We start from the raw sequence: 13,523 nt of genomic DNA, 5'->3' as shown, positions 1-13,523 counted from the left end.
GGGTTACACTCTGGCTCTCACCAGCCTTGGTTATATGGCAGGGTGACACCTACACACCCCCAGTCTTAGATTTCCCCCCAGAGATGTATGTCCTGTACTGCCCAACCCCCTCCTGGACAATACAAGTTATATTAAGTCCTTAAGTTCTATATTCCTTTAAGAGAATAACATGCACACAATTTGTCAGCCTCAGTGGCGTTTCCCAGACACTTCAATTTAAACACACTGTATTGGATAAAACAATAAAACAAGTTTATCAGCTACAAAGAACTAAATTTTAAGTGAGTACAAGTAATGAGGCATAAAAGTATGAAATGGTTTCAAGAATAATAAAGATAAGACGTTTACTAATAGCTAACTTAACAAACTATTTCAGATTCAAGCAAAGTTTCTTACCACATGCTTCCGGCAGTCTTACTGACCAAACCCTGTCACTCAGGACCCCTTCCCCCAGAGTCCAGCGAAGCTTCCTTTGTTGCTTCAGGTCCCGTGAATGCGATGGGCCGGGAAAGAAAGACGGCTGCATTGGGGTGTTTGTCCCTCCTTTTTCTAGTTTCAATCCTTCTCTTGAAAAACATTTCCAGCTGGGCACCGGGAGACAAAGAGTCTATGTGGAAGGATGTTCCCTGCTGCTTTTTTCCCCTCACTTGTTCAAGCTTTGTTTGTGTCCCTTCCTGCTTGATGGCTCTGTTTACTGCTTAAGTGCAAATTAAGTAGAGCACATGTTCCTTTGTTTAGGACAGAGCAGTTTGCCAGTAGGTTTGGGCAGGGCTGTGGGGTTTGGCATATATGTTAAGATCACCACAGTATAACTTCACGTACAGTGTTGCCACACATATGTTGTCAGGACGATACTGACCAGCAAATTATGAGTTTTCAAATGATACCTCACAAGGCATACCTTGTACAAGAATGATTACAATAGCCGGCAGGATGTGAACACAGGGTTACATTCTGCCACACACAGCCACTGCGGTATAAAATAGCTACCTGTGTGGATGCCCTGTTTGTCATGAACTATGGGCTGGAGTTCCTTCAGTTGATCCTGAGGCTAGCTGGCTCAGTCCTCGGGCCAGTAAATGAGCCCAGCTGGGCTGCAGCAGCAGCACCTCATTGGCTGGGCTGCCTGATTGGCTTCAAGGTGCCCACAGGTCTGCCTTGGAGTTCAGCAGTAGCAGCAGGTCACTGGCTGCTCTACACTTCCGCCCACAGCCGTGATTGCTCCTGCTCCAGCCTTGTTCTCCCAGTCTTGTTCCTGCCCTGCTCCAGTCCACACCAGCCCTGCTCAGTTCCTGACTCTGGCCCTGACCCTGGGCTCTGACTCTCCTGGTGCCTGGCCATGCTGTGATCCGTGACACTATTTCAGAATAATTATTGCTAGAATAGTGTGTCTGCCCAGGAAGCTATTCTGTAATGGCTCATTCTGCAATAGCTTTGCCTATATTTGGCCTGTATGTGTAGGGGCTTTGAAAATTTCTTTGAAAACTTAGTATATTGATCCCCAATGTGGAAAGAGCATATTATAACCATTTTTAACCATCTAAGTAATTCAGTTGTCCCTACACTACATCACACAGCTCCTCAAAACTTAATAATGACAGTGGGAATAGAATTCAGATCCCACAAAAGCACCCTGCCATTTGAGCTAAAGGGGAATCTCCGCTATTTTCTGTATATGGCCTATGACACACAGTTGTGCTGTCCTAATTCCAATAATTCTAATTCCGATGCTGCAGACATACACTAGCCAATTTGTTGAAATATTGTGTATTTGGGTGTAGTGGGTCACTTTTTTGTATGATTCCATAAAATCAAATGCATAATTAAGAGGACAAAATGGACTAGTCTGAAAAGCATTAATTATTCTAGGCTATCATTCACTTTTCAGAACTTGGGTTCACAACTTTTGTATTCTTCTTCTTCTGGGGGGTGGGAATCTAGTTAATATTCTAGATTTATTGCTAGCAAAAGGGAGGGAAATACTGTTTATAGGGAAAATACATGGTATGAGTGAGGAAAAGGTGGAAGTATCTGAAACAGACCTTGTTTTACTTTTACTCTGTGATTTGTGCTGGTCTTTTGAGAGCTGTTTGGATTTTTTTTTTTAATTAAAAAGGGAATACAAACATTTTCCAATTTTTTGACCACTGATAGTCATCCCCTTACCTTGACTTCAACCAGAGCAGCAGATACTTGGTGCTTCTCAAAAATGTCTCAAGTTTGGCACTCAAAATCAGAGGCTGCTTTTGAAAATGTTGGCCAAGGCACTTAAACTCAAGGGCAGAATAATCAGTACGGTTCCCGTGACTGCTTAAGCCCAGGGTAAACAGAGAATTTCAAACCCAGGACCGTCAATTCAGACCTAAGATGAACTGAAAAATAGAGCTGGTTGGGAATTTTGGAACAATTTTCTGACACAATGCACCTCTCTTACAAAACTGAAATTTTCCATGGGAAAACTTGATTTCCGTTTGCTGGCTCCCGTTTTAGTGAGTCCCATTTGACTCGTTGCTGGCCACGTGGCAGGGTTTGTTCATTATCTGCTGCAGACTTCATTGGGAAACCTGAGACTAAATAAATACATGGGTTGCGAAGCATAATGCCGTACATTGCAGCGGAATCTATTGAAGCTTTATTTTCTTTAAGTGGCTAGCGGGGGAAAATTCTGCACATTTAGAGAGGCTTAAATAACGTCCCATTTAACAGCCCTGAAAATAAACTGCTGCTCTCAAAGGAATTCCAAATGACAGAAACATCTAGATTCTTTTTTGGGGGGGTGCCAGAAATAAAGCGATTGCCGGTTCCTTTGGGCTGCAGCTTTTGGTATGTTCCTGGCTATTAGTCTGAGCCCATTGCTGTTCAGTAACAGAGGCGTCTGAGGTGGTAGGATAATGCTGTCATTAGTCTGTTTTAAAATAAGGTGTGAATATCCAGGTGGGTGCCATGTGGTGAAATAAGCATTGATCCTGTCATAGACACCCACCTCAAGGACCTGGCGTCTGGCAGCATACGGGCACCATACAGTGTGTATTCTTAATGTGCGTGGGTTCCCCCCTGGTCTTTCCAACCTGATGTAGGAGGTGTTTACAAATCCTTCATTAAACTGTGCTCTTAATGTCAGGTTTTTTTCCTGTTCCCTAACGAGGGACTGTCTGCATCACCCATCGCTGCAAAATAAAAGCCAGTCCTTGGTTCCTGTCGCTAGTTGCTGACCAAGCTCACCCTCTCCTGCAGGAGCAATGCTAATGCTGATTGTAACTAAACCGAAATGCTCTGGTTGCAGTAGAAGCCACTTGATGGCTTTGGAGAAAGCAAAACTTCCATGTATAAATAGGCAATTACCTACCACATGTATTTAGCATCGGGGGTAGCCGTGTTAGTCTGTATCCACAAAAACAACAAGGAGTCCGGTGGCACCTTAAAGACTAACAATGTATTTAGCGTTAAGTATTTAGACTAACTAGTATTTATAGTAGACTAAATAGTGTTTAGAGTTTAGTTTTAGACTAACAATGTATTTTGCGTTCACCTTTCTGCATGGCCAAAAACCTGCTGTGCGTGTGGCCTTAAGAAATGGAAGGTGTATTAAATGAGAGAAACACGTGGAAAAATACAATCTTAGTCTTCTCTGCTAGCTTTTCAAAGGCGAGGCTGAAGGCAAGTTTTCTTTGCTTATGAACCCTGCTGTTTAGTGTGTGTTACGCTTCACAGCGATTGGTGGTTCTCGAGGGTAGGACAAGAAGTAATCAGCGTAGTTTGCAGCAAGGGCGATTTAGGTTGGGTATTTTAAAACTTTTTAACCCTAGGGACAGTTAAGCACTGGGACAGGTTACCAAGGGAGATTGTGGAATCCCCATCTTTGGAAGTTTTTAAGAACAGGTTGGATAAACACCTGTCCGGGATGGTCTAGGTTTACTTGTTCCTGCCTCAGCGCAGGGGGCTGGACTAGATAACCTCTTCCCTACACTGCTATGATTCACCCCTCAGTGCTTGTTCTATACGAGTGTCCTACGGCTCCGAGTTGGTTCTTTAGCTCCTGCTATAGAGGCTCATGCTCTTAACTCTGAAAGTCCCAGCGTCAACCATGGGGGAGGCCTAAGATGCTAGACCAGAGGTGGGCAAACTACGGCCTGTGGGCCACGTCCGGCCTGCGGGACTGTCCTGCCCGGCCCCTGAGCTCCCGGCCGGGGAGGCTAGCCCCCGCCCCCTCTCCTGCTGTCTTCTCTCCCCCCGCCCCCCACCGCGCAGCCTCAGCTTGCTGCGCCGCCCGCACTCTGGGCGGCGTGGCTGCGAACTCCTGCCGGACAGCGTGGCTGGCTCCGGCCGGTAAGGGGGTGGGGAGTGGGGGTTGGATAAGGGGCATGGGGTCCCGGGGGGCAGTCAGGGGACAGGGAGCAGGGGGTGGTTGGATGGGGCGGAGGTTCGGAGGGGGGGCAGTCAGAGGACGTGGAACAGGGGGGTTGGATAGGCGTGGGAGTCCCGGGGGACCGGTCGGGGGGGGTGGATAGGGGTTGGGGCAGTCAGGGGACAGGGAGCGGGGGCGGGGTTGGATAGGGGGTGGGGTCCCGGTGGGCGGTTAGGGGCAGGGGTCGGTCAGGGAACAAGGAGCAGGGGGGTTGGATGGGTTGGGGATTCTGAGGGGGGCAGTCAGGGGGAAGTGGGAGGGGGCAGATGCCAGGCTGTTTGGGGAGGCACAGCCTTCCCTACCTAGCCCTCAATACAGTTTGGCAACGCCGATGTGGCCCTCGGGCCAAAAAGTTTGCCCACCCTTGTTCTAGACATTAGATCTGCCTGGGTTTAGACTTTGATGAAATGCTACAAAATTGTGTCCTGACCAACAGGAAAGGTTTCCAAGCAAGAAACTGCCATTTCTGAGACCACGTAAGCTGAATTTCAACAAAGGAGTGGCAATGTGGACCAGACCGATGGTTGAGTGCTCAGTGTCAGTGACAACCTCCATGACTGGGTGATGCTACTCCCATTTAATGTGGTGGAGCACCTCTGACTTCAGCAGAGCAATGCCAACCTTATGCCAGTTGTTATCTGTCGAAAGTTACTGAAAACATGTCTCCAGCCTGTACTTTGTGTTCAACGCTTCACTTCCACTGGCTCCTTCTAATCGAACCGTTTTCCTTCCTTCCCAAACTGCAGGTGATTAAGTACACGTTGGATCCCGTGTGGAAGCCGTTCACTGTGCCTTTAGTGTCGCTGTGTGATGGAGATGTAGAAAAGCTGATCAAGGTAACTGTTAATATAGGGCTGGTCTCCACTTACTGGAGGACTGATGCGCAGTGATCGATTCACTGGGGGTCGATTTAGCGGGTCTAATGAAGACCTGCTAAATCAACTGCCGATCACTCTCCCGTCGACTTCGGTACTCCACTGGAACGAGACGCATACGGTAAGTCGACGGGAGAGTTTCTCCCGTCAACCCAGCGCAGTGTAGACACGGCAATAAGTCAACCTAAGGTACGTTGACTCCAGCTACGTTAGAGTTGCGTAACTTAGGTCGACTTAGCCCCGTAGTGTAGACCTGCCCATAGAGTGACCCTTATGTTGCTCTGCCTCCTTGTTGCATTATGGTACTCAGCCTCTGACAGTGTGGCGGATGGCGGGGGAGGAAGGGCGAAGATGGCTTCGAGGCTGAAACTAACACAGATCCAGAACCGCTGAGGAGGAGTTCATATGCTACCAAGAAGCAAGGCCACGTTTCTATGATAAATCCAGGGTGACCGGTCTCTTTTTCTCCTAAAGTCACATCAGCTGTCTGCAGCGCCTGAGCAAATGTTTCCTGGCAAACTGCAACAGAAATTCCAGCACGTGGCATCACCTTTGCTAGCCACATGGGTCATGAGCAGGCTTGGAGTCTTTAGAGCCGCCACACACACTTCTGCAAGTGGAGCTCATGGAGTAACTGCTAGCAGGTAGTGGTAGGAGGTTGTGGTTCTTAGTGGAGCAGCATTAGAGGGGGATGAGACGCTTTGCCAGGGGGTTTCACAGCGATTTGCTGGCAGCAGAGGATGGTGAGGCTCTGGAGGGGAATGGGCTCCAGTGGGCCCAGACTCTTCTGCCCTCCAACCTATCCCAGTCCTGTCTCTTCACCACCCCAATATCTCATCCCATTCCCGCTCTCAGTCCCAGTCTCCACTCCTTAGGCTTCTTATCCCAGGCCTAATTTGCCCCCTCCAGATTCCCATTCCCAGTCTCACCACCCCCCTCCCCAGCTCCCTGTCTGTTCTCTCTTCCCCCTGCCCATGTTCTCCTTCCCCAATGGCTCCCAACCTCCAGCCCCAGCTCCTTGTCACAGTCTCCTTGGCCAGCCAGTCCTAGTTCTCCCCCTGCATCCCAGCTCCTCATCAGGTGTCTCCCCTCCCCACTGATTCCCAATCTCTTTGCCCAGCCAGTCCTAGTCTTCCCATGGCTCCTTATCTAATCTCCGCTCCCCACTTCCTCCTGTGGCTCCCAGTCATCTCCTTTGTTTTCCTCCCAGTATCTCCATACCAATCTCCTTCCCCCAAGGTCTGTCTCCTGTCCCCTCTGCATTCAAATCAGGCAGCTTAGAATCATAGATTCATAGAATATCCGGGTTGGAAGGGACCTCAGGAGGTCATCTAGTCCAACCCCCTGCTCAAAGCAGGACCAATCCCCAACTAAATCATCCCAGTCAGGGCTTTGTCAAGCCTGACTTTAAAAACCTCTAAGGAAGGAGATTCCACCACCTCCCTAGGTAACGCATTCCAGTGCTTCACCACCCTCCTAGTGAAATTGTGTTTCCTAATATCCAACCTAGACCTCCCCCACTGCAACTTGAGACCATTTCTCCTTGTTCTGTCATCTGCCACCACTGAGAACAGCCGAGCTCCATCCTCTTTGGAACCCCCCTTCAGGTAGTTGAAAGCAGCTATCAAATCCCCCCTCATTCTTCTCTTCTGGAGACTAAACAATCCCAGTTCCCTCAGCCTCTCCCCATAAGTCATGTGCTCCAGACCCCTAATCATTTTTGTTGCCCTCCGCTGGACTCTTTCCAATATTTACACATCCTTCTTGTAGTGTGGGGCCCAAAACTGGACACAGTACTCCAGATGAGGCCTCACCAATGTCGAATAAAGGGGAACGATCACGTCCCTCGATCTGCTGGCAATGCCCCTACTTATACAGCCCAAAATGCCGTTAGCCTTCTTGGCAACAAGAGCACACTGTTGACTCATATCCAGCTTCTCGTCCACTGTGACCCCTACGTCCTTTTCTGCAGAACTGCTACCTAGCCATTCGGTCCCTAGTCTGTAGCAGTGCATAGGATTCTTCCGTCCTAAGTGCAGGACTCTGCACTTGTCCTTGTTGAACCTCATCAGGTTTTTTTTGGCCCAATCCTCTAATTTGTCTAGGTCCCTCTGTATCCGATCCCTACCCTCCAGTGTATCTACCACGCCTCCCAGTTTAGTGTCATCTGCAGACTTGCTGAGAGTGCAGTCCACACCATCCTCCAGGCCATTAATAAAGATATTAAACAAAACCGGCCCCAGGACCGACCCTTGGGGCACTCCGCTTGAAACCGGCTGCCAACTAGACATGGAGCCATTGATCACTACCCGTTGAGCTCGACGATCTAGCCAGCTTTCTATCCACCTTACAGTCCATTCATCCAGCCCATACTTCTTTAACTTGGCTGCAAGAATACTGTGGGAGACCGTATCAAAAGCTTTGCTAAAGTCAAGGAATAACACGTCCACTGCTTTCCCCTCATCCACAGAGCCAGTTATCTCATCATAGAAGGCAATTAGGTTAGTCAGGCATGACTTGCCTTTGGTGAATCTATGCTGACTGTTCCTGATCACTTTCCTCTCCTCTAAGTGTTTCATAATTGATTCCTTGAGGACCTGCTCCATGATTTTTCCAGGGACTGAGGTGAGGCTGACTGGCCTGTAGTTCCCCGGATCCTCCTTCTTCCCTTTTTTAAAGATGGGCACTACATTAGCCTTTTTCCAGTCATCCGGGACCTCCCCTGATTGCCATGATTTTTTAAAGATGATGGCCAATGGCGGCTCTGCAATCACATCCGCCAACTCCTTTAGCACCCTCGGATGCTTCCTTCTCATTGTCTGGGCATCAGTGGCGGGGGGGGGGGGGGCATTGGGAGCACAGAAAAGACAGTTGGTCTCCTTGCTTTCAGTTCTGGAGCTCAGCCTAGAGCTGCAATTGCAGGGAAAGTCCTGCTCAGTCCCCAGGCTGGAGCATGCTCAGTGCATACAGAATCCTCAGGGAATTTAACTGGGAAGATCTAGCAAATCTCTACTGAGCATGTGCAAAGTCTGATTTTTATTTTTTTCAAGGGCTTATAACTTGGCCAACCTATAACTTGGCCGGGGCAGATTTTCACAGGGACAGCTAATGACATTTCCCTGACACAAAAGCCACCCTCCTTGGTCAATTTCAAGCCCCTGGTCCAAAGCAAAGAAAAGGTCACCAAAATGTAACATAGGTAGAACACAGTATGTTCTCAAACCTTGTTTCTGGAAACTGTTGAACCATTTTGGCTGAAATTTTTCAGAGAAATTCAGCTTGAGGCAGACAGACACCTAGACTTAAAAGTTTCAGTCCCAGTGGTTAAAGTTTGGCAAAGTTGTCAGCAACTGGATATAGGGCTTTATAATGGGAAGTGTTGGGTGACCTTAATAACAAGTGACGCTACCAATCCTGCTGTAATAAAGAGCCTTTACAATCAGCACAAGGGGCGAGCGACCGTGTCAGACTGTTTCATTACCACACACTCAGGAGACACTTAGATCTAGAAAAGATGATGAGATGTTTCAATCAGTACTAAGTAGCAACTGCCTGTCATGCTTTTAAAAAATAGAATATTTTAACTATGACATCAGATAATGAGATGTCAGTGGTGGCAATGCATATAATGCCCTACTACAATTCAACATGTCATGAAATAATGTAAAATCAATACAAATGAAAATAAAAAGTGTGACAAAGTTCCTCCTCTACCTTGGTGGGTCCTGTGCTTATTGGCAGATTTGCTCACTTCACAGATTCACCCTGTAGGTCAGGAAACAGTCCAGAGACCTTCCCCTCTGGTAGAAGCTATAGTCCAGGTCAATTCCTCCTGTGTTTGATCAGGAGTTGGGAGGTATGGGGGGAACCCGGGCCCACCCTCTACTCCGGGTTCCAGCCCAGGGCCCTGTGGACTGCAGCTGTTTAGCATGCCTCCTGGTACAGTTGCACGACACCTACAACTCCCTGGGCTACTTCCCTATGGCCTCCTCCCAACACCTTCTTTGTCCTCACCACCGGACCTTCTTCCTGATGTCTGATAACGCTTGTACTTCTCAGTCCTCCAGCAGTACGCCTACTCACTCTCAGCTTCTTGTGAGCCCTTTTATAGCATCAGAGGGGCCTTAATTAGAGTCAGGTGCTTAACTGCCTCACCTGACTCTTAGCAGGTTAATTGGAGTCAGGTGGTCTATTAGCCTGGAGCAGCCCCTGCTCTGGTCACTCAGGGAACAGAAAACTACTTATCCAGTGGCCAGTATATCTCCCTTCTGCTACTCTGCTGTTCCCAACTGGTCTGAGTCTATCACATATCCCTCCCCCCTGCTCAACACCAAGGGGTTGGGCAGCTTGGGACGCCAGACAGTGCACACGTGATAAGCCCGATATCGGCGTTGCCATGGCGACTCCCTGCTCTGTGCTGTATGCAGAACTGGAAAGGTTGGAGGGATAAGAACCACCTGGTTACCCTTGTGTTCTTTTCCTTGTTCCGTTGCATCCATTGAAGAGGGGCATGGTCGGTCACGAGGACAAATCTGCGCCCCAGCAGGTAGTAACGCAGCGTTTCCATGGCCCATTTTACAGCGAGGCATTCTCTCTCTACCACTGCGTATTTTTGTTCCTTTCGGAAGGAGTTTCCTGCTGAGGTAGAGAATTGGGTGTTCCTCTTCCCCAGCCATCTGCGACAGGACAGCCCCTAGCCCCACCTCGGATGCATCTGTCTGAAGGATGAATTCCTTGGTGAAATCCGGGGCTATCAATACGGGGTTACTGCAGAGGGCAGTCCGTAGGTCTGCAAATGCCCTCTCTGCTGTGTCGGACCATCTGACTGGATCCAGACCATGGGCCTTCACTAAGTCCGTTAGGGGACTTGCCCTTGTGGCAAAATGGGGAATGAAACGCCGGTAATACCCCACCACCCCTAGGAATGCTCGAACCTGCTTCTTACTACTTGGTCGTGGCCAATTTCGGATGGCCTCTAACTTGTTCAGTTGAGGTTTCACCAGACCTTTTCCTACCACGTAGCCAAGATATTTGGCCTCTGTGAACCCCACAGCACACTTAACGGTTTGTCGTAAGGCCAGCTCGCCTGAAGGTATCAAGGACCGCCCCCACCTTCTTCAAGTGGGTTTCCCAGTCTGGGGTATGAATCACCACGTCATCCAAGTAGGCCGCAGCATAGCTGGCATGGGGGCGTAATAACTTGTCCATGAGGCGCTGAAAGGTAGCTGGGGCCCCATGTAGTCCAAAAGGAAGGACCGTATACTGGAAAAGACCCTCTGGTGTAGAGAACGCTGTCTTCTCCTTTGCATCTTCAGCTAGGGGAATCTGCCAGTACCCCTTTGTCAAGTCTAGGGTCATTAAGTACCGGGCATTCCCCAGACGGTCTACTAATTCATCTATGCGGGGTATAGGGTAGGCATCAAACTGGGATATCTCATTTAGTCGCCGGAAGTCATTGCAGAACCTCGTGGTACCATCAGGTTTGGGCACCAACACTATTGGGCTGGACCACTGACTGTGAGATTCTTCAATGATCCCCATCTCCAGCATTTTCCTGACTTCTGCTTTTAATTCCTCCCTTTTGGCTGCTGGCACCCGGTAGGGCCTCATTGTTACTCTGGCCCCAGGGTTCGTGACGATGTGATGATATGGCCCAGTTGTGCGACCCGGCTTTGTTGAGAATACATCGTGATATTGGGCGATCATCTCAGTTACCTCTTTCTTCTGGGCTGTCGTTAGATCGGGAGACACCCTCACCTGTCCAGGGTTTTTGTTCCCTGGGTGTAGGTCTTCCCGAACCTCTGTGCACGCCTTTCAGGTATGCCAGGGTTTCAGAAGGTTGACATGATATATCTATTCTAGTTTTCAACGTCCCGGTTGTCGCACCTTGTAATTTACTTCCCCTACGGGTTCAACTATTTCGTAGGGCCCTTGCCACTGAGCCAACAGCTTACTTTCGGCCGTGGGTACCAGTACCATTACTCGGTCACCGGGCTGAAACTGACGAACCTTGGCTTGACGATTGTAGTAGGTTTGCTGGGCCTCTTGGGCCTTTTCTAGGTGCTCCCTCACTATGGGAGTGACCCGGGCTATCCGGTCCCTCATCTGTAGCACATGCTCTATTATGTTCTTCCCCTCACTGGGTTCCTCCTCCCAAATTTCCTTGGCTATGTGCAGGATGCCTCGGGGGTTGCGCCCATATAACAGCTCAAAGGGGGAGAATCCAGTTGAGGCCTGAGGTACCTCCCGGATAGCGAACATAAGGTAAGATAGTAGGGTGTCCCAGTCCTTCCCGTCCCGACTAACCACCTTCCTTATCATATCCTTGAGGGTTCGGTTAAACCTTTCTACCAACCCATCAGTCTGCGGATGATAGACCAAAGTTCTCAGGGTATGTATTTGGAGCAGCGTACAGAGGTCCTTCATTAGCTTCAACATAAATGGGGTTCCTTGGTCTGTTAATATCTCCTTTGGTAGCCCCATTCAGGCAAAGATCCCCACCAACTCCTTAGCTATCGTTTTAGAGGCCGTGTTTCGCAGGGGGACGGCTTCTGGGTAGCGAGTAGCATAATCCAGAATGACAAGTATATATTGGTGGCCCCGGGCTGTCTTCTCCAGGGGTCCCACTAGGTCCATGGCTATTCGCTCGAAGCGGACCTCTATGATGGGAAGGGGTACTAACGGTGCCCTCAAGTGGGGATGGGGACTGTGCAGCTGACACTCCGGGCAGGACGCACAGTACCTCCGCACTTCTTCATGTACTCCGGGCCAGAAGAACCGTCGTAGGACCCTGGCCAGGGTCTTCTCTACCCCCAAATGTCCCCCAAAAAGATGACTATGGGCAAGACTTAACACAGCATTCTGGTGTTTTTGAGGTACTAGGATCTGCTGTACCTTCTGCCCCTGTACTGGTGCAACCCGGTATAAGAGATCCTTCTTCATTATGAAGTAGGATCCTGGTCCCTGGGTTTTCCCTTCCACGGGGACCCCATCTATTTCAGTCACCTCCTTCCTAATGTTGTCGTACCTTGGGTCTTCAGCCTGGTCCCGTCCAAAATTTCCTCTCCCGGGGCTAATCTGCCCGAGATCTAGGGGGCCAGTCTCTGTTGCCTCTACTGGTTCAGAAGTGTTAGGGTGGGGGTCAGACTCGGGTGCTTCTCCCTCCTGGGTGGCCTCCTTTTTAGCTGCTCGGGTCCGCCTACCTACGAGAGCGACCCTCTGGCTTTGGGGTTCCCAAGGCCTTAGCTGCCCTCCTTTCCCTTTTTGTCTTTCTACCCTGTCTGGGAGTGGAGAACAAATCTGGGGATATTTCAGAGAAGACTTGGGGTTGACAGTCTACTGTGGATGCCTCACTAACTTCAGGGTTTCCCCCTTTCTCCAATCCCCTTACCGGGAGTAAGTCTCCAAACCCTGGGAAGTCCCTCCCTATGAGCACCGGGTATGGGAGTTTAGGGACTACACCTGCTGCTACCTCAGTAGTGTTCCCCTGAATCTCGATGTTTACTGGGATGGTGGGGTAATAACCAACTGTCCCATGGACACAGGTTATCCCCGTATGCTTAGCCCACAGCAGCTGACTATGCTTCACGAGCTTCCCCGACACAAGTGTGATAGCACTCCCCGAATCAACCAGTGCTGTGGTCTCTACCCCATTTAGTTTCACTGGTCTGGTGTACATATGTGGGGTTAGTGAGACCCCCACAAGGTGGATTAGGGATCATGGGTCTGCCCAGTTCCCCAGGTTACACTGCATAGGCTCCTCAGCATTGGGACACTGTGCAGCTATGTGTCCCCACTCCCCGCAGTCATAACATCTGTATGGAGCCCTAGGCGTTCCCCGGTCTCTTGGTTTGGGCAGTCTAACATCACGATCCTCTTCTCCCTCAGTGCTCCAACTCTTTGTGGCCTGTAGTGGGCCTTCAGCCCCTCTCTTTTTCCACCTGGGCCCTCTTGGTGGCCCAGTCACCCGAGCTTTGGGGCTTGGTGCTGCTAATTTAACCCGGGGTGCCTCTTCCTTAACTGGTTGGGTCAGCTCCCTCGCCGTCCTTCGCCTCTCTACCACTGCGACGACCTCGTCGTAGGTGCAGGGTTCGTTCTGGCTTACCCAGGCGCGAAGGTCTGGCGGTAGTCCCCTCATCTATGGTCAATGACCAGAACGTCTAGTATCTCTTCCGGACTCCGGGACTCTGTTTGCAACCACTTTCGTGCGAGATGGATGAGGTCATACAATTGGGACCGCGGGG

At 49.8% G+C, this 13,523-nt stretch overlaps 1 protein-coding gene across 2 annotated transcripts in view; it reads left to right on the top strand.

Moving 5' to 3' along the window:
- The window catches only part of CPNE2 (copine 2), a 183,781-nt gene that overhangs the window by 100,593 nt on the left and 69,665 nt on the right, over window positions 1–13,523 (top strand). For both annotated transcript variants that reach the window (XM_024213992.3, XM_024213991.3), the window contains exon 7: window positions 5,152–5,241. In XM_024213992.3, the coding sequence (XP_024069760.1) occupies window positions 5,152–5,241 (90 nt within the window). The remainder of the gene's footprint in view (window positions 1–5,151; window positions 5,242–13,523) is intronic.

This window comes from Terrapene carolina, unplaced genomic scaffold (genome assembly GCF_002925995.2).
Source record: "Terrapene carolina triunguis isolate 2854851 unplaced genomic scaffold, T_m_triunguis-2.0 Scaffold130, whole genome shotgun sequence".
NCBI classification, from domain to species: Eukaryota; Metazoa; Chordata; order Testudines; family Emydidae; genus Terrapene; species Terrapene triunguis.
This window is presented reverse-complemented; position numbering and strand designations above follow the sequence as displayed.